At 38.7% G+C, this 21,574-nt stretch overlaps 1 protein-coding gene across 2 annotated transcripts in view; it reads left to right on the forward strand.

The window, feature by feature from the left end:
- LYST (lysosomal trafficking regulator) overlaps window positions 1–21,574 on the forward strand; it is a 154,227-nt gene that overhangs the window by 72,281 nt on the left and 60,372 nt on the right. For both annotated transcript variants that reach the window (XM_054022597.1, XM_054022598.1), the window contains exons 18-27: window positions 830–1,003; window positions 2,683–2,832; window positions 3,578–3,715; window positions 5,856–6,054; window positions 9,342–9,473; window positions 12,008–12,635; window positions 14,051–14,228; window positions 15,301–15,470; window positions 17,584–17,814; window positions 20,236–20,402. In XM_054022597.1, coding sequence (XP_053878572.1) covers window positions 830–1,003; window positions 2,683–2,832; window positions 3,578–3,715; window positions 5,856–6,054; window positions 9,342–9,473; window positions 12,008–12,635; window positions 14,051–14,228; window positions 15,301–15,470; window positions 17,584–17,814; window positions 20,236–20,402 — 2,167 coding nt within the window. The remainder of the gene's footprint in view (window positions 1–829; window positions 1,004–2,682; window positions 2,833–3,577; window positions 3,716–5,855; window positions 6,055–9,341; window positions 9,474–12,007; window positions 12,636–14,050; window positions 14,229–15,300; window positions 15,471–17,583; window positions 17,815–20,235; window positions 20,403–21,574) is intronic.

The following is a 21,574-nucleotide window of genomic DNA, read 5'->3' on the forward strand; positions in this document are numbered from 1 at the left end:
TAGGGGAATCAATTTGTATGGGAATGAGGCTCTCTGGTGTTCAGGCAAAATCTGCAATGGAAATTATTCCTATTAATTTTTACTGTGTTACTTAAGTTTTACATAACTACACATTCTACCATACACAGCATTCACATCAATGAAGCATGATTTTAGAGCTGTCAAACAGCACAGGTGTTGGAAATGGAGCATTGTTACATGTACACAACAGAGTAGGATATGAATGTGTACAAAGTCAGTTGAGCCTTCCTTCTCGTACACCTCTGACTTAATTCAAATGTTATGGGTTGTCTCTCGTAGGGTCCAGGATTGCATTCCCATTGTTTACTACTTCCATATTTGTATTGTCTGTTTTACCAGCTTTATCCAGCAGCACAGCTACCACTACCTCTGTGCTATGTGTAATAGAGTTTTAACATTATAGGCAGTCTGCCATGTTCTAGATCTCCAGGAGCCATAAATGAAGGGGCTTTTATAGCATTTACGAAGCATCTCCTCCTCTTTATATAAAATACTCAACCTCATTGAGCAGGTGCTGGACATGTGATTTCCCAGAATGAAAGGGAGCTGTTTACACTTTTCTGCTCTAGTTTTATTTTTTGGAGCATCTTTTTTTTCACTCCAGCGGGGATGATCTTTGTCATGGGTCTCAGACTTGTTGGGAGATCTTCTTCATTAACTCCATTGGAAATCCTGTGTTTTTAGGTAGAATAATGGAGTGGTATTTCTGTATAGATATGAGAGCCTAATTGAGCCTTAAGACATTAATCATTACACTAGCTCTATCAAATGTTTATCACTTGAATTATTAAAACTGGCTTATTTTTAGGTTATAGATATCAGCAACTGTGAAGAGACTCAAGCTTTAGCACTGCAAGTTATACTCTCGTTAACAAAATATAATCAACAGAGAATACAAGAGATGGAAAACTGTAATGGATATTCCATGATTCATCAGGTGTTGATTAAACCCAAGTGTATTGTTGGATTTCACATTTTGAAGGTATAATGCTGTTAATGTTTGTATAGTTTAATTTGGACTATTTGGTTGTTTAGAAGATCCTCTATGCTCTTAGTCCTAGATTTGAAGCCCTACTTGAGATGCAGATTTTTGGTTTGGAGCCCGTCCAATGCAGGAACAATTGCCTTCAATCCAGAAACTGAGAGGATGGGTGAAATGAGAGAATGTTACAGAAACCACTTGGGTTTGAGGGGAAAGAAACAACTGCAAATACAATTTTCTATAATTGCCCCCCCTTGGCAAAGTTATTTTAAGATGACAAGCTAAACAGAAGATCAATTTTAGAAACCTACAGGTGAAATTTTTAAATCGGAAGTGGAAGCTAAAAATATTATTTTAGAGGGGACTGAACTGACACTGTTCATTTTATGCTATCACAGTAGATAGTGTAGGATGTTTTGGGAATAGGGGAGGAAGAGTTTGGATAAATCTTGAAAGCAAAAACTGTTATCTATATAATCCCTTACATGTAGTTTTCATAAACAGTAATCCTGGTAGCATTTCTTTTGGAACATCTGCTCTATGATGGAAATGTTTTTGATCTACTTTGTAGGCACAGGAATTCCTGACAAGGGTATTTGATGGATGTAAGGCATATGAACCTTACATAATTGTATTATACTTGGGAGGAAAACTGCAGGGTTCTCTGGGAACCACAGGAATAGGTGTCCTTTGGAGGAGACCATCCCAATGACTGCCTTTGAATCTTTCAAAGCTTCATTTTTGCTTGAGAATGTTTATTTGAAATGGGCATATGATGTATGTGTGCATTGCCCTATTGAGAAAGTGGACTACAATCCTTAAATTCTGTAGACCTCTTTTCTGAAGTTAATCTATAGCTAAGTCTTTCAAAAATGATTAGTCTTTGGCTGGCCAACTTGAGACGCCTAAGAGAGGCCTGATTTTCAGAAAGTGCTGTACACCAATCTTCTGAGGATCAGGCCCCTCCTAAGGGGTGTCAAATTGGGCACCTAAACTCACTGATCACTTCTGGAAAGTAGGCCTGCTAAGCCATAAAAAGCTCTCTAGGCTTTCTGATTACTAAAATGCCTTTTTAAGAGAAAACAAAGATATGGGGTTTCTTTAAATATAATAGAATCCTAGAAATGTAGGACTTTTGGGAGGTCTAGTCCACCTCTAATCCAGTGCTGATGCAGGATTAAGTATAGTTATAAGAACGGCCATACTGGGTCAGACCAATTGTTCACCTAGCCCAGTGTCCTGTCTTCTGACAATGGCCAATGCCAGGTGCCCCAGAGGGAATGAACAGAACAGGTAATCATCAAGTGATCCATCCTGTCACCCACTCCCAGATTCTGGCAAACAGAGGCTAGGGACACCATCCCTGCCCTTCTTGGCTAATACCCATTGGTGGACCTATCCTCCATGAATTTATCTAGTTTGTTTTTTTAACACTGTTATAGTGTTGGCCTTTACAGCATCCTCTGGCAAAGAGTTCCACAAGTTGACTTTGCACTGTGTGAAGAAATACTTCTTTTTGTTTGTTTTAAACCTGCTGCCTATTATGTTCCATCATAATTTTAGAAAGGATGCAGATAAGGATGGGCTGGAAACAACCCTTCTTAAAATATGGGTGGCTGTAATTGTGGTCTTCAATACTCCAATCAAAACCTCAAGTACTTTTGTTTTTCTGTTTTAAGACACTTCTTGAAGGCTGCTGCAGTGATGAGATTCTTAATATAAATGAGAGCGGACAATTCATGCTTGATGCAGATTCCACTGCAGTAATCCAAGATATTAAATTGTTAGAAGAGTTGCTGCTTGATTGGAAGATATGGTCTAAAGCACAGGTATTTACCTTCTTTATACAGATAAATAAAATGGATTCCTGTCTAAGAAAAGTACAGTACTTCCTTTTTGTCATCATCCTTACTTAGTCTGAAATGCTTCTCTACATACTAGTTTGGGGATTTGAACAGCTACCAAAATAGTCTGTACCCAGAATAAAACTAAATATAGCACAGATCTTCATGACTGCATTCAGTGTTATCGCAAGGGTATAATTGCAAATCCTTCAATTTTGTTATACATTTTTGGAGAGAGAAGGTGGGTGAGGTTATATCTTTTATTCGACCAACTTCTGTTGGCAAGAGAGACTAGCTTTCAAGCTTACCTAGAGCTCTTTAGGTGACCTCAAAGAGAGAACCTCTCCCACCCTGTCTCTCCAATACTCTGGGACTAATACGGCTACAACACTGCATACAATTATAATTTTGTGATGTTTTTTCATTAACTTTGCAAAACTTGGTATAGACGTTAAAAGAATCTCAAATTTTAAGGGTTAAAAACTAAATTATGCCCCTTAACATGCTTCTTCTAGGTCAGAGTTTGGAACTAATTTTTAATTTTCCTCTTCCTTCTTTGCATGCAAATACTGTTAAAAAGCATCTTGATTCAGTTATAACGCTTCATATTACCTTCTTAATCTGTTGAAACTAGGATAGCATCGCCTATAAAATAGAGAGGAGGAGGAGATAGAACAGTTACTATATTTGGTGCTGCTTGTTTTATACTATTATTTGTTCTGTTTTTCAGCAAGGTGTTTGGGAAACTCTTCTAGCAGCTCTGGAAATCCTTATCAGAGCTAACCATCACCAGCAGATGTTTAACATCAAACAACTGTTAAAAGCTCAAGTGGTGCATCACTTCCTGCTAACATGTCAGGTTCTGCAGGTACTTTGAATCTTCTCTATTATTTTGTGCTTGGTAAATAATTCCGTTTAAACTAGAAACAAAATGCACCTCATTCTTCAATGTTTTTAGTTTTACTTTCCCAAGTATCCCCATAAAAATTAGTCCTTCCCTTTTCCTACCTTCTAACAGACATTATGAAGTGGTGATATTTTCACCAGAACACATCAGTTGTAGAGGTCATCGGAGGGTGATGCAAGATCCTCTAGTACCCCCAATGGCTAAGGGTAGTGCCACCATTCCTGCCAACCTCAGGAGCCAAGGGATGTTGACTCATTCCTATACCCATTGCCACTGGAACATTGCCACTGGAATGTTAAGATGGTCCTTTTATGTCTGGCTTTCAAACTTTTTTTTTTCTGGGGACCCAGCTGAAGAAAATTGGTGATGCCTGCAACCCAACGGAGCTGGGGATGAGGGGTTTGGGGTGTGGGAGGGGCTCTGGGCTGGGGCAGAGGGTTGGGATGCGGGGGTGAGGGCTGCATGGTGGGGCTGAGAATGAGGGGTTCAGGGTGTGGGAGGGGCTCTGAGCTGGAGCAGGGGATTGGGGTGTGAGAGGGGGTCATGGCTCTGGGCTGGGGCCAGGGATGAGGGGTTTGGGGTGCAGGAAGGATTCCAGGTTTGGGGGGGCTCAGGGCTAGGGCACAGGGTTAGGGTGCGGACTTACTTCCGGCGGCTCCCAGTCAACGGCGCAGTTGGGGGTACAGAGGCAGGCTTCCTGCCTGTCCTGGCACCATGGACCACGCTGTGCCGCAGAAGTGGCCAGCAGCAAGTCTGGCTCCTAGGAGAAGGTGCGCGATTCTTGCCCACAGGCACCGGCCTCCACACCCCCCAGTTCCCATTGGCTGGTTTCCAGCCAATGGGAGTGCGGAGCTGGTACTCGGGGCAGGAGCAGCGCGCGGAGCCCCGTGGCCCCCCCCCCGCCTAGGAGCTGGATCCGCTGCTGGCTGTTTCCAGGGTGCAGCGCAGTGTCGGAAAAGGTAGCCACTAGCCTGCCTTAGCTGGACAGCACTGCCAACAGGACTTCTAACGTCCCGGTCAGCGGTGCTGACCAGAGCAAGGTGACCCAGCACCTTACATGCCGTCACCCAGTGGTGGGTCACGACCCATGGTTTGAAAAACACTGTTCTATGTAACATCAAATATGTATTAGAGCTTCCATACTGAATATCTATCTAGCTTTACTCTCAAATCACTGTTAAGGAAAAGCACAGGTAGTGCTAGTGTTTTTGTAATCAGCCATTCTAAGTTTTCGGAAACACAGTTTCAACTTTATTTAACACATAACCATCTTTCACTTTTTATATTATTTCCTAAGAAAATGCAGTGATACAAATTATTATAGCCTATCCTTAAAGGGGTATGACTATAATATACCTCTTTATTCTTGCTATGATGCTAGGATTCTCATTCCATTTGAATAAAGAATTTTGGATTTTTTAAATGGATTGACTTGTTTTCATAATCTGAAGTCAAATACTGCCACAAACAGGAGTACCTTTCTTTTAACTATAGTTGCATGCCTCTTAAGAGCATTAATTAGAACATGAGATGAAGCTAGATGACTTCTGTGTTGTAACACAGGTAACATTACTAAGCAGTTGGTCCATAGTGCATATTAGGGGTCAGATTTACAAAATTAAGTGCCCGAAGAAGAGGCAGTTAGATGCCTACTAGGATTTACAAAAGTGTCTAAATAGTTTAAGCTCCTAACTCCCATTTGAAGTCAAAGGCACCCAGTGGGATTTTTGTAAGTCTAACCTTAGGTCTCCTTATTCAGTTAAATAGTTGTACAATTGTAGTTATATTTCAAAATCTATTAATTATTTTTTATTAGACCTATAGATGTCATTAACATTGCAACTTCAGATTACATATAAGTGCTTCCATGGAAACAAACTTCCATTTTTAAAAAAAGTGTACCTGTGTAACTTGATTAGTATTACAGTTATGTTTCAGGCATGCTAGTTGCAGGTAATATTGAATGGACACAGTAACTTCTTCCAAGTTAGGTAAAGTATACTAAAACTTTTTCCCGTATCTATTGTATGGAAAAGTATATGATGCAATAAATTGACAAACTGAGCATTCAGGTAATTTTACCTGTGCATTTCTCTTTCAGGAGCAAAAGGAAGGGCATCTTACATCCCTGCCTCGGGAGGTTTGTAGATCATTTGTGAAAATAATTGAAGAAGTGCTTGGATCTCCCCCAGACCTGGAATTACTGACACTGATCTTCAATTTCCTCTTAGCAGTTCACCCTCCCACTAATACATATGTTTGTCACAATCCCACCAACTTCTACTTTTCCCTGCACATAGGTAGATACAATATTTTGTTTAACCAGAAATAGACTATAAGACAAAATGCCAACCTATTTGATTAAAAATAAAACTAAGCTAATTTTATAAATAGCAGTTCTGTAAATGCCTGTGCTGTACTCTACCATGTAATTAATGTTTCTACAAAAGCTACTGAATTGAGTCTTACAACCAAAATTTCTTCTGATACATTATAACTACTTTGAGTCTATCAAAAAAGACTCTTTAATTGGACTTCATATTTTGCATGATACCTGGTTGGGTTCTTCGTTATAAACCCCCAAAGACAATGTATATTAATAATTAGTGGCTATATTTTATACTTCATTTTCATCTTTGACAGCTATTAATAATTCTAAAAAGTAAACACCTGTGAGGTTGGTAAATGATCGGTCTTACAGATGGGGAAACTAACTTGTAAATGACTTGCCCAAAGCCAAATAGTCTATCACTTATAGAATCTTCCAGTTCCTGGCCTTTGATGATGTACTTGGAAGACTAGATTAGGGTTCTCTGTGCATCACACATACTGAATGTGTGAATGCACCACAGTACCAATTTGCTGAAAATTACAGCTTATGCAACAGTAGGTAATAAGAGCTTGGCCAGCTATTTTCACATGACTAAAATCATGTTAAGTGACATCTCATAAATAGTTTGTAGGGAACAGTTGAGTTACATGCATTTTAGCTGGTAATAATAGAAAACTGACATTGTTCCTTTAAATTGACGCACATGGGGTTGTCTGCAACATGTTAACACTACATCTCCTTTGAGAACCGCCTATCTAGATCCACCACATGGGAATGTATGCAAGCTTGTAACCTTCTAGATGGCACTGTCCAGTGGGAGCCACATGTACATCCTTTCACAGCATCAAATGTTCAGGTTCAAGGGTATGAAACATCCACAGTCCCAAATGCATTTTGTATTCTTCAGTCGCCTCTTTATTATTCTCAGTACCCTTTCTCCTATCAGAGACCATTTCTGTTCAATAAAAACAAATTATAGTTTGAGTTAATTGTTGTTCCCTCAAGTCTGTTATGTCATGGGTCAGTCATGGTTTTGACTGAAGTAGATTTGCTTTAGGGACACTCATTTCCGACAGGCAGCCACTTCAGTTTACCCTACAGGGTTCTTCATATTCAATCATCCTCCTGTTAAGAGTTTTTTTGAAAGGGCTAGCTTGCACCTTCTCTTCAGCATTCTGTATAAACATGGTGCTTTTACCTCTACCTGAAAGGTCTCTAGTTTAGGTGGAACTTAAAATCTTCTTGTATGTCTGCGTTTCAATGTGAAGGTGTACTTTCCACCTCTGATTGAACTAGCACTCTAAAAATAGAAATGTAGCTGTGGCAGTGCAAGTGGTGATAGGGGCTTGCTACCCTAGCAAGTTCGTAGTTTCTTGGACTGGTACATACTTGAGGCAGCTAGCCCCTTCCAGTTCTTATGCTGCAGCAGTTGCATTTCTATTTTTAATGTGCAAGTTTAATTCGAGCTAGCATAAGGTGCCTCTTCAAGCTGCAAATTATACCTCCAGGTCAAAGTTGAGACATACTCTCAGTTTACCAGTTCCCCAAAACTATTATAAATCATGTGCAATGTTCTGTACATCATGCTAACTTGGATAATGTGGACAATTGCTTAACTGGTTCATTATTTCCAACAAGATTTGCAAATTAAGAGGATTCTGTTGTACTTAAACTATACTAGAATTTTTAATCCATTTTAAATACATTATTTCGAACTTCAATAATTTTTAATGAGATTGGTTGACAGTGATGTAAAATTCATATTTGGGGGAGACAGAGTGGACAACTAAATAGCTGGAAGGGATCCAGTCAGAGGATCCCTCAGAGATGAGGCAGGAGAGGAAAGGGAGAGATCCTTCAAACTGCAACTAACCACATGACAAGGTTCCTTTTGCTCAAGTTTACTATAGTCAAATATCCTTCTGAGCTAGCAGTGGAAGACATCCAGTGATGATCTGGCACCACTTAGTTAGAGAAAATGAACACAGAAGTGTTTGAAAGTTGGTGAAGTTAGGAAATTTGTAATCCAGAACAGGCCTGTAGTCTGTAGTAGCAAATCATTACTGTACTGAACAAAATGGGTACAGGCTTCTAAAATCTCTTTTCTGTAAAGAAGCATTTTTTACATCTATAAAAATGTAAAATGCATTTTATAGATTATTTCTAATTAAAGTTGGCATTTCCAAGATTTTTGCCAGTATCTATTGTCAAAGTTAGACTCAGGACTCATAGTTTGTCAGACCACTCTGTTTTATTAGCACAGCGCTCTGCTAATACATTCAGATAATGTGAGCCTCCATGCAAGATTCAAACAGTCTTATTTATACAGATAAAAGGGTGTAAACTAAACAAAGGGACAGAGAGAGCAAAATTGTAAAATTATGCATGGAGCACAATATGCATAACCTGCTTCCTTGTTAACTCTTATCGATCTAAGACTAATGCTTCACCAATTGCCCTTAAGTGGCAAGTTAAGCAGTTAATGTCTGCTTTCCTGCCCCCCTGGCTTGCAGCATTTCTCATTTCTACTTAAAGGTACATACAGCATTCTTTAATTCATTCTATTTCTTTAATATAATTCATTTCACTTTCACACTATCTTGTTGACATTGTAGATATGTAGTTTTGAAAATAGTGAAACTTTGTGGTGTGAGGTTAAATGCGTTGAGCCAAATTTTCAGACCATACTCTACTGTTGCAGATGCATTTACTTTTCATGTCCAGTTTGGGTAATTAGCTCTCTACTTGAATGGTGTGCAGTTGTTGGCATTTGCACTCCAACATGACTCCATGTACATCTTTATTAGCACAGAATTAGAGCCCACTTCTGATAGTTTGAGGCTTGGTTAATCTGGTAAAGGAACTAATTTTTTTGTGGGGGAAGAGGATTAGGGAGGGATATCATTATTTGATTTCACAAAATTTTCAGCAAGATGGCTACTAGCAGTTAGCTTGGAAATGCTATTTTTAAACCTACATGTTTGAGAACCATTTCAGAATATATTCACTGAGGAATATTCTAAAAATTCTCTTGGTGAGAAGTATAACACCACTATACTGAACAAAAGTAGAATTCTTTCATTCTCAAGTGTGTTTCTTAAATGTGGAAGGAAAGTGTTTGGCTCATTAAACCTTGCAGTGATATGTTATGAATCTTAACTTTGACTTGTTTTCTGTGTTTTTTTTAATTTGCCAAGGAAAAAAAACTTGCCTAGAGTTAAGTCATTATTCCTCCCACCCCCATTTTTTTCCTAGATGGCAAGATTTTTCAGGAAAAGGTCCAATCGATCAAGTACCTGAGAAATTCCAGCATTAGTGGCAAATCAATTGACAGTCCTACATATTTAACTACAAGTCCAGCTGGATTTACTGCTTCACCATTGGGAGGTAAAATATTTATATTACATACCTGCTGCTAGAAAAGCATATGCTCAGTTTCTGGGTTTGGCAATGAAGCAAGGGAATAGGCTGCAACTGTTTACAGAGGTGGAACTTAGGTGAGTGGTGGCAAAGTTGGCTTAAATTCAGTCAATTGGTGCAAAATAACTAAGATTGTATCAATGTTTTATAACTTGAGCATGGTGAGAAATGATGATTTGGCCATTTTTAATTTAGTATAAAATAGAAAATCCGCATTTGATTATGCAGTGAGTACAATAATACACTTTCTGTATCTGAGATAAAGTAGGAAAGCCTATTAGGAGCAACTTATTCCAGGTATATCCCAAATTGTATGACTTAGATGACCAGCAAGTTACTTGCCTGAGAGAGAAATTGTCAAGAGGTTTTTTTTATTACAGTACACTATTCCAGTTGAGCTTTAAAATGTAAAAAGTTTGTAGTTAGTTCATTCTCTTCATGTATGAGTGCTAAACATAGATTGGATCGGGGCTAGTTAATAACTCTCACCCTTTCCCAAAATAACTTATGCTACTGTTGTGATTTCAATGCAACATTTTAGCATAAAGAGTACAAATTAGTAATTTTCACACCTTCCAACACATCAGAAGTCACTCCAGCAAAAATTATGTGCCCACTTTTATTAACTAGTATGGGAAAAGTGCTCTAGACTTCTGGAATTTTAAAATGTAGTCTTTCAATGTATATTACACACATTTTCAAACAAATATCATCCCTGGATCAAAATTTAAAGTTGGGTCAAAAAAAATCTTGCAATGGAACTATCAGTGCAGCCTTAACGATGAAGTTAATGTACATCCACAATGAGGTATAATCATTGGCTAAAACTGCAGGACCCAAACAATTTAGGCAACATGTACGAGAGAGATGTGATTTGCTTCCATTTCTCACTTCCTGTTTGCGACTGTTGCAATTTCTATAATATAAAATCCAACAGTACCACATACCTGACCAATATAATACATTTTGCAGTTAATGTTGAAGCAGTTCTTCCCTTGTGAAAAGCATATTACAAGTTAGCTCTTCAGATGTTATGTACCTGCTAGTTTGAGACTTGACTGTCCATTTAAAAAAAAAAAAAAAAAAAAAAAAAAATATGCCTTTCACTTTGCTTAGAGCCATGCCATGAAATGTTGCAATCTCCTCATAAGTTTTTTGGTTTTGTTTTGTTTTTTGCATTAATACTAGTCATTTTATGTTCTCTTACATGAGGTCCTAAACAATTATAAATTCTAGTTCAGTACAAGTTATTCCTTGCTAAATAAAGAATGTTATCTATTCATCTGTCACAGATGAATGTTACAGACAGGTTTTCCTCAGATTGTTGCAAAAATATGATATTCCTGAGGACTGCACATTTGCATTTGCATCTCTGATTTAGCTGCAAGATGTGTAAAACCACCCAAGCAACCAGCTCTGTACTGACTGCTGGAGGGAGTTCATATGTATCTATTATTTCAGCAAGTGTCAGACAGTGCTTAGGAATGCATTCCTGATATGCTGACTTCAGACAGAAATATTAGCTGGTGTATCATTCTAAAACCTTTTTGGTCAAATTGCATCTTTTTTGATTATAGAAATATTGCATTAGATACTCAGATCTAACATCCTTTTATGAAGACTGTAGTGTCCCAGCACAACAATATTTTTGTGCAATACTTGCTGATAGTCCTTCAAATACTTAACTTCTACATTTAAAAATTGATTTTTCTGTGAATACAGAGTGGAAAGAAGGCTCACAGACTCCAAAGAGGAAACAGAGTAAAATATCCTGAATAAGACAAATTAAGATGAACTGGGAGTTAGTATACAGAAGTAGTTGAAGATGCAATATTTATCTTTAGTTTACATTTATCATTCAGTAAAAGTAGACAGAGACTAATCCAGTTTTAGGTGTTGCATGTTTGTGACTCTGAGATCAGAGTTGCACCTTTAAACATTGCGATCTATATACACAACTTTACTTATTCAACATTTGGCCATATTCAAACACTTAATCTTTTAGGATATTTTTTTTATTTAAATCTTTAGTCATGTATTTGTTCAGGGTTTTATTGCCAACCTACTTAACTGAAGGGATCAGACATAACAGAATATACCACTTAAATAGCAGATTCTAGAAGGTTATATCTTTAAATCAAAACAAAATTAGAAGGACCAAAAAAAGACCATTCTGCTTTGTGAAAATTAACTTATATATACATTATTTTATTGCAATATGCTGTAACTCATCTAAACTGAATATTCTGTCTCTGAAATCAAATGTCTCAATAGTTGAGCAAACTTTATGACCTGCTATTCCAAATGAATGTGGTATCTGTTCATAGTTGATTTAATGTTTGGGGCGGGAAACGGGGATTGTCAGTATAATAAGCCAAAAGGCACATTACTTTGTGCATTTTGTGGATATGTTAGTTGGTGGTGAAACAGAACATTAACATTTCTAATGTGGCTTCTAATACAAAATAGATGCTAAGAGTATTTTGTGTTCTCTTCCCCAGGAAACATTATTTCCAAGATTAGCGTACCACAGATAATACTCTCTCAGGCACTTCAACGGCGTTGCAAAAGCCTACCAGCATCTCCTACCTCCTCACCACAAGTGCATCCAAAAAGGCTACCTGGCAGCTTAGGTAGAAGTATTGATGACTTGCAGGAAGTTCGGGAGAGTGACTCTGATCCACAGGGAAAAAAAATTTTTGTGGAAAGCTCTGAAACATTAAAAAGGGTGCAGGAGGAACTCTTTGTCAGCAGCTGTGAGTCTGCAAAAACAGTTTGTGACTCAGAGTTAACATCTGCTGAAGCATTGGTTGACATTTCAAAAGAAGAACTAGAATTATCTGAGAACAAAGAGCTAAATGCAGAACTGAAAAGTAACGAGGATGATGGTGCTGCAGTTGAATCATTGTTGCGCCGTCCTGACAATCTGAAGGGGCTGCCTTCATTTCAGAAAAGTCAAAATAATTTTGCAGGCTTGGGTCTAGCGTTTTCTGCTCAGAGTGGATCATCCTCCGTTGCTTGCTGGCCAAGCCTCACTGATAGGACTGTACTTCCTGAAGACTGGGAAAGTCTTACCTTCTCTTCAGTTAGTGAAGAGACCTTTAAAAGATCTGAAAGACCTCATTATAGGTATGCACGCTTTTTTTTATAAAGAAACCTACAATACCTCAACATTCCAGAAATAATTCTAATAGTACAGTAATTTCTGCCATAACATATAGAATAGTTTCTCATTGACTTGACAAACATTTTGTGGTTCTTGCTCTGGACTACATATTTTGTAAAAAATAGCCAATAAGTGTGAAATTTAGTGTTACATCTGTAGTGAAAGCTTGCAAATCTATTCATTAAACTAGTAGTATGCTAGAAAATTGCTTTTGTTTCAAATTCCACATTATTTGGCTAATCCCTGCCTTGAAGGGTTAACTGTTTGTATGATGCCTAGCACAGTGGGGACTTGAACTTGACTGGAAACTTCGGACACTACTGTAATACAAATAACTCTAGTCATGTTGCCCTCTGACTGCAGTCAAGAATTAAGCCCTAAAAAAAAGGACGAAGAGGAGAGTGTTGGGAAGAGTTTGGGGAAATACCTTTGTCAGACAGTCATTAGTCTGACCTTTGTCTAGCTATACTGAAAGAAGGACAGGAGATGCTTGATATGGTTTTAATCATGCCACAACTTTATTATTAGATGTCTGGGACTACCCAGCAGATAAACAGGTACAGTGCAGGTATCCTCATGTTCTTTCAATATCTACTCAGGGAAGTTCTGCCAGCCCCCTCTCTTTCCATCAGGTTTTCCATCCAACCCATTGCTGGGATCTCAAAGGAGAGCTAAGGTGGGCTATAAGAAAAGGCGGTTGGCTCCCTGCCGGATCAGTCATAGGAGCCCCAAGCCACCCCATTCTGCTCCTTCAACCAGCACTTCCCTTTAAATCCTTTACCAAGCCATTTATCCAGTCACTATACACCCCTCCCCCCCATGGAGTACCTGCACTGAACATCTGCCCCACACTTACATAATGATTTGCAAGATATAGCCTAACTTCCTTCACTCACCATAACAAAGCCCCCCCTCCCATGCCGAACCCACTGTGGTGAAAGCTCTGGGGAAGGTTTTAAACCCCTCTCCCCCCCCCCCCAACCACACACACACACTCTCTACGTAAGCCAAGCTGGTGGTGAGGGAAAAATTCCTTCCCAGCCCCCTAAAAAGGAGTGGCTTCACCTGCTCTTGGGGAAAAAAGGCTTCTCGTGCAGGTTTGCCCCTTTTCAACCACTCAGCCCTTCCAGGGGATGAATCAGCATCACCATGCTGACCCACTCCCCCTTTTGAAGCCGCTTTTGAGCCTCTCCGACCCCACTATAAAGCACTGTTCCTTCTCATTCTGCAAGCTGGAGAACACCCTTTTCCCCCTGTGCGCTTAAAGGTGCGGTGTGGTCACTTTCCCCCTGCAGGTAGCCTGTAATGGCATTTATACACGCCTATGGTTTATAGGCAATTCGATATAGTAATAGCACATTTTCCTCTTTGTTTTCAGATCCACAGAAGATTGCCTTGTGCTTACATGCTGTGGATTGTATGACCTCTTACGTGGAGTTCTTTTAATCTTGCCAGATATTATGCTAGAAGATGTGATAGACAAACTTATTCAGCCTGACACTCTTATCGTTCTTGTGAACCATCCATCTCCTCTCATACAACAAGGAGTCATTAAAGTAGGAGCATATACAGTCTAAATGTTTGCAACTTGGATAAGCATATAAACTAGCTCACTTGAATATATGCAAAGTTTGATCTAAGATATTCTTTATATGCAGATTGTTAGCAAAAATAAGATTGACTTCTTTATTATATTCCCCTAGTTTTATCCTAGTGTGACTCTTGCCTGGGTATTAACTTAAACTGACTGTGGGTTTTATCTTGATTTTTGTCAGAGTGGTTTTGTCTTCCTTATGAAGAGGGAAAACAGTTTGCAATGGAGAATTTTGCTCTTGAGGCAGGGCCTAAGGAGTAGCTTTGGCTTGTAGTTTGAAGAGGAACTTCAAAGATTTAGTTAAAAAGATGGATGGATAGATAAATACAAAGTAAAACCACTTAAGTCACCAATCAGTAACAATTTAGATAAAATGTAAAATAAATTTTTAATATTATAAACTTTTTTGTTCAGTCTTTCATATAAATAAATATAATTAGCTAGCTAGCTAGACCTATGAGGGAAGACTGAAACAATTGGGTTTGTTTAGTATGGAAAAGAGAAGAATGAGAGGGGGGACATAAGTTTCAAGTACATAAAAGGGTGTTACAAGGAGGAGGAAGAAGGATTGTTCTTCTTAACTCCTGAGGATAGGACAAGAAGCAATGAGCTTAAATTGTGGCAAAGGAGGTTAAGGTTGGACATTAGGAAAAACTTCCTAACTGTCAGGGTGGTAAAGCACTGGAATAAATTGCCTAGGAAGGTTGTGGAATCTCCATCATTGGAGATTTTTAAGAGCAGGTTAGATAAACACCTGTCAGGGATGGTCTAGATAATACTTTAGTCCTGCCATGAGTGCAGGGGACTGGACTAGATGACCTCTGGAGGTCCCTTTCACTCCTATGATTCATTGAGGTCAATGGAAAGTGCAAACACAATGAAAGGAAAGAATTTGTCATTTAATTTGGAATCTGAAAATTTTTAAATCTTCCTTTCTGAATGGAACATGTTGCAAACAAGAATATTTAAATTTCTAAGGAAATAATGCATAAAAATATTTTTATCTTGAATCAAAATTGTGCATTTCTTTCTAGTTGTTGGATGCATATTTCAACAGAGCAACCAGGGAACAAAAGGAAAAATTCTTAAAGAATCGTGGCTTCTCCTTGTTAGCCAACCAGTTGTATCTTCACCAAGGAACTCAGGAACTTGTGGAGTGCTTTTTGGAAATGCTCTTTGGTCGATCTGTTGGTCTTGATGAAGAGTAAGTATTGCTTTTCTTTAGCATTCAGAAGATTCACTGTTTTAGTTCAAGCAATGATATTGAGTTGTCTTCTCATGGCGAGGATATAATTGCATTTAAGTCCCACCATATTTTCAACAGCAGACAGCCTTATAAACCAGTTCCTCGCCAAAAATGCTTCTGATTGCAAGTTTATTGGAACTCTAAAAACCCAGTTTATCTCAGTTTTCCCTTAATTACCAGAACATGGTGCACCTTCACTGGACTTTCATGAGGAGAGGGAGCCCCATATCTTTGTTCAATACTGAGGCCTCTCTACATCCTTTGAACTTACCATATTCTGTTTAGCCCTTGCCATTCTCCAGTCAGAGCCCATATGAGACTCTGGGCAATATTAACAACTCAAACACCACCATAGACCCCGCCTACCAAAATGTGACAACTAGCTAGAAAAAAAATTCGGTGCCAACTGCTACCCTAATCTGCATTTGAATCAAAATCTTTAGATTTTCTTTAGTGTCATTTCCACAAATTGTATTACCTCAGGGATTGGCATCCTTTGGCATATGGCCCGTCAAGGTAAGCCTGCTGGCAGGCGGGGCTGGTTTGTTTACTTGCCCCGTCCGCAGGTTCGGCCGATTGCAGGTCCCACTGGCTGCGGTTTGCTGCTCCAGGCCAATGGGGGCTGTGGGAAGCAGCATGGGAACTGCGATAGGCCAAACCTGCGGGCACGGCAGGTAAACAAACCAGCCTGGCCCGCTAGGGGGCTAAAGGTTGCCAATCCCTGTACTACATTCTTGAACCACAAAGAGGCGGAATCCCACGGAAGCACTGCGGAAAGAGAAAATCTCACTTTAAGCAGGCCATTCTGCCAAAGCGGTGGGAAGTAATTTTTCTCTGAATATATGGCTAGTCAGACCCTTCTATTTAATGCTGCAGAGATCTAACAATACAGAATGGAGAGTCAATATCCAAGTATAGCCAAAGGCCCACAATCTGCCCAATCAGGAAAAAGCTGTTGCTTCAGTTGCCTACTATAGTGCAAGATCAGTACTCACAGATTATTTCCTACATATACCAGAAGTTAACCACTCATGCTAATAGGAAGCTTTGAACCTGCCAGATGTCATACCAGCCCCAAGAAGGAAAGCAGACCTCTCCTCAGAAAGGACTGAGGTGGATGGGGATGAGACTTAGCCTTTTAGGAATCCGCTATGATGCTTACTTCAGAATATATTAGTCATGTTGTGGTAAATGATCTATTTTTAATGGTAATTTAATTTCCTTTTCCATTATGTGATAGAAAGTCCTAATGCAAGGACTGTAGTTCAGTTTATGGCTTCTGGAGTTGAAATGAACAAGAGGTATTCATCCTTGATATAATTAGTTTCAGCAGTAATGAATACAGTATATCAAAGCCTCCTCTTGGTCAGTGGATTATTTTATTACAGCAAACCCATACCTCATTTCATGACAGTGGCACTGCAAGCTGCAATATTTTATTATGAGAAATAGAATGAGTCATAAGAAAACTCTTGTGCCACTGGCTTTTAGTAAAAGCTGAAAGTCAGATTTTTCTGTTTATGAAATGTGTAGTGTAAACCTATTTGTAGTAGCTAAACTTCATTAATATCTCTTTTAGGGGTCTCATTTCCATGTAAGCCTTCCAAACATTTTTTTGTAATTCTTATTACCATTAACAGATTAGATAAGCATTGCCATTGACATGAAATGAAATACCATGGAAATCACTCCCATCCCCTGGCCAGTACATAACAGTTAGCGTAGAGACTCCTTAGTATTCATAATCTTTTCAATAATTCAAAATTCAGTTAAGTATCAGAGGGGTAGCCGTGTTAGTCTGAATCTGTAAAAAGCAACAGAGGGTCCTGTGGCACCTTTGAGACTAACAGAAGTACTGGGAGCATACGCTTTCGTGGGTCAGAACCTCACTTCTTCAGATGCAAGTGAAGTGAGGTTCTGACCCACGAAAGCTTATGCTCCCAGTACTTCTGTTAGTCTCAAAGGTGCCACAGGACCCTCTGTTGCTTTTTTCAAAATTCAGTTGTGCATACTGTGATGATTATTTTAAGGACAGACGATGATGAATTCCTATTTGTTTCTATTTTAATAGATTTGACATGGAAGATGTAAAAAATGCTGGACTTTTTCAAAAATGGTGTGTCATTCCTGTTCTGGGACTTATAGAGAATTCTCTCTATGACAACGTACTGCTGCATAATTCCTTTTGCCTTCTGCTACAAATCATAAATTCCTGCTCTAAAATGGCAGACATGCTGCTTGATAATGGTTTGCTGTATGTGCTGTGTAATACTTTAGCAGCCCTTAATGGTCTAGAAACAAAGTAAGTGTTGCATTACTTGAATATTTCAGATTCACTCTAAAAACAATTTACAAGTTCACATTAGATTATTTTAAGCATGATTTTATTTATATACACACATATACACCCTTCTAATTATTTTTCAATGGGGTGTGATTCTGAAATGAAAATCAGGCCCAGTGTATTTAATGCCTTGCTTCACTTATGCTTAAGAGGCACTTCTTTTTAATAGCCGTGTGTGTGCTCTTTCCTTCTCCAAAAAAAAAAGCCTCAGACTTTTGTGTGTGTGTGTAGGTCTAATTTTGGAAACTCTTGTAAAATCTCATTGATCCATTTGAGAACTTGTTAAAGCAAGAAATGTAGGTTTTTTAATTAGTTACCACATTTTTCAAGCGCCTCTTTTGAAAACTTACTTAGCAAAAAGTGTTTTGTCCAGTTACTATGGCAATGACTTATTAATTTGGGGGGAGGGAGCAAGTGCTTAAATTCCATTGACTGATGGGATTTAGGCATGTGCCTTGTTGAATAGGTTTAAATTTAAGCATGTGCATAATTGCTTTATCAGGCCATAACTTGCAGATTTTATGGAATCTTTTATGACATTAACTTAGATATAATCAATAGTAGAGAATTGACATTTTGTACAGAATTCTAGTACAAAGTATCTATTTCAGCTCTAAATCACTCTTGTTTTTTCAGATAACTTGGTCATACATTTTTGTAATAGACATTTCGCAGTCTTAAATTCAGTTGAATAAATTAGATATTGTACTTTAATTTGTACCCACAGCAGTCGTCTCCTGGTGAGCCATAGTTGTACGTTGGATCAATGGATAATGCTACGTTTAGTCTTAAAGTAAATTTAGTTTTAAAATCTGTCTCATTCATCATGGCAGTTCTTAAAACCTCGTTAATTTTCACTGTGTACTTGTCTAACATTTCCATTGTGCAATTCATCTGTAAATGGTAGCTAACAAATGTGTTGAATTAGATGAGTTAAATAGCTAATCTACCTTCCAGTAAAATAAATGTACAAGTTGTGGTAGTCTTTTCAAAATAGAGGATTTTCAAATGCAATGAACCAATGTTAGAAGATTTAAACATGGGACAGTTTGAATGCAAAACTGGAAGGAGGAAAAACGTTCAAGAATCCTCCTGGCCCCTCCAATTTTCTCCATATTGGATCTGACTTATTGTAGAGAGGACAAGGAATTTTGCTTGGCTAGCTGCTCTGAGGCTCATCCCATTCCTTGCCCAGCTGGCTGTTATGTCTGCTATGCTGTGCATGTTGAGGGAATGACATAGGCAAGGAGCCAGATGAGTTTACAGCAGAGCAGAGTCCTAGCTTCTGGGAGGTAGTGGCCACTGCTGGCAAGGAGGTCGCTGCTAAAAGCATGCCTTTCAACTTACCAAGCCTCAACTGTGGGATGCAGTTTGTAACAAAGACCAAAAATAAGGGACGCAACAAAATTATTCATGTAGGAAATAAAAATTTGATTAATTTCTTTAGTATAAAGGACTTATAGTCATAGTTCTTTACTTTTGATGTAAATGATCAGCAATTAAACTAAGGAGGTCATTAAATTTGTGTAGCACCTAGGAAACTTTGAGACTTAAATGAGCAATGTCCTTCACTGAAAGACAGAGATGGGACTAAAAAACTGAAAGTCAGGTATTTTCCTTGTCTTGGGTCATGATTCCCAGGTTGGGAAACCCAGATGCAAGTCACACTATACTATGCAACTAAACATCAATCATGGACAAGAAGCAATAGCATTCTACTAAAAATGTGATCTGTGGCTGACCTGCAGGAGCAACTAGATGCAGTTTACAGAAGAGATGCAGTTTACATAAGAATATTCTGCTACTCTCATCCAAAGAATAGCTGCACTGTTCACGATCTAATAATGCACTAAGTTTACCCAAAAAAGCTGATATGTTTAAAAATATTTTACATACTTCCTTTTTGAAATCTAAACAGAGGAGAAAGTAAAACTGTTTGCCCATGTGTTCAGTTACTCTGGCGCAGAACAAATATTCAGAATTGTGAATGTTCAGTATAACATTAATTTATGGTTGCAAAACTGGAGAGAATAGTACAGTGTTTAAAGTTCAGTAATTTGAGAACTTTATAATTCAGATCTGTTCTTCACTTAAAGTAAAAGTCATTTGCTTTCAAGACCATTATATGGAACTTCATTCTTAACACTGGAATCTCTTCCAAAGATAGCTAATGTTGCCTTTTATGTGTCAACAGTTTGTTTCCCGTCTTCAGCAGTATCAGATTAAGTGTGGCAGTGTTTGGATTTTGTAACATTATCTGTAAATTACTTTTCCTTCTACTAACCATACCAAGTACTGTGTTAATTTTTTGTATTCATATGAAACGATCAGAATTAAAATGGCACTATTTGTAGTAATTATATCTGACTTTGTTTACAGCATTCCTTTGAATGACTACAAGCTACTTGTGTGTGATATACAACAATTACTAGTAGCAGTCACAATTCATGCCTGCAGTTCCTCAGGTTCTCAGTATTTTCGTGTTATTGAGGATCTCATTGTACTACTGGGACATCTTCAAAATAATAAAAATGAGAAGACACAAAGTAAGTCATAAGCTTTCATTTCCACAGGATTTTAAAATGTAACCGCTAACTTTCTCATAGATTTCACAGAGGATATTCCTATCACAAAAAGGGCTAATTGTTAGAATTGATGGGGTACCTGGTTGTGTACCTTATTTTCCTGTAAGTGACCCTTGTACAATAGTGACTTAATTACAGTCCTAATCTGTGGTTTATAAATATGTACCAGCAACTGGAGTTCTGCCTGGGCATCTGAAGTAAGAGGCCTAGAATGGAATATTTGGAGTATTATGAAAATAGTGACAAGTATCAGAAGGGTAGCCGTGTTAGTCTGAATCTGTAAAAAGCAACAGAGGGTCCTGTGGCACCTTTGAGACTAACAGAAGTATTGGGAGCATAAGCTTTCATGGGTAAGAACCTCACTTCTTCAGATGCAAGTAATGGAAATCTCCAGAGGCAGGTACATATCAGTGTGGAGATAACGAGGTTAGCTCAATCAGGGAGGGTGAGGTGCTCTGCTAGCAGTTGAGGTGTGAACACCAAGGGAGGAGAAACTGTTTCTGTAGTTGGATAGCCATTCACAGTCTTTGTTTAATCCTGATCTGATGGTGTCAAATTTGCAAATGAACTGGAGCTCAGCAGTTTCTCTTTGGAGTCTGGTCCTGAAGTTTTTTTGCTGTAAGATGGCTACCTTTACATCTGCTATTGTGTGGCCAGGGAGGTTGAAGTGTTCTCCTACAGGCTTTTGTATATTGCCATTCCTGATATCTGACTTGTGTCCATTTATCCTCTTGCGTAGTGACTGTCCAGTTTGGCCAATGTACATAGCAGAGGGGCATTGCTGGCATATGATGGCATATATAACATTGATGGACGTGCAGGTGAATGAGCCGGTGATGTCGTAGCTGATCTGGTTAGGTCCAGTGATGGTGTTGCTGGTGTAGATATGTGGGCAGAGTTGGCATCGAGGTTTGTTGAATGGGTTGGTTCCTGAGTTAGAGTTGTTATGGTGCGGTGCGTGGTTGCTGGTGAGAATATGCTTAAGGTTGGCAGGTTGTCTGTGGGCGAGGACTGGCCTGCCTCCCAAGGTCTGTGAAAGTGAGGGATCATTGTCCAGGATGGGTTGTAGATCACTGATGATGCGTTGGAGAGGTTTAAGCTGAGGACTGTAGGTGATGGCCAGTGGAGTTCTT

The sequence above is a fragment of the Malaclemys terrapin genome, chromosome 3 (genome assembly GCF_027887155.1).
Source record: "Malaclemys terrapin pileata isolate rMalTer1 chromosome 3, rMalTer1.hap1, whole genome shotgun sequence".
Taxonomy (NCBI): Eukaryota; Metazoa; Chordata; order Testudines; family Emydidae; genus Malaclemys; species Malaclemys terrapin.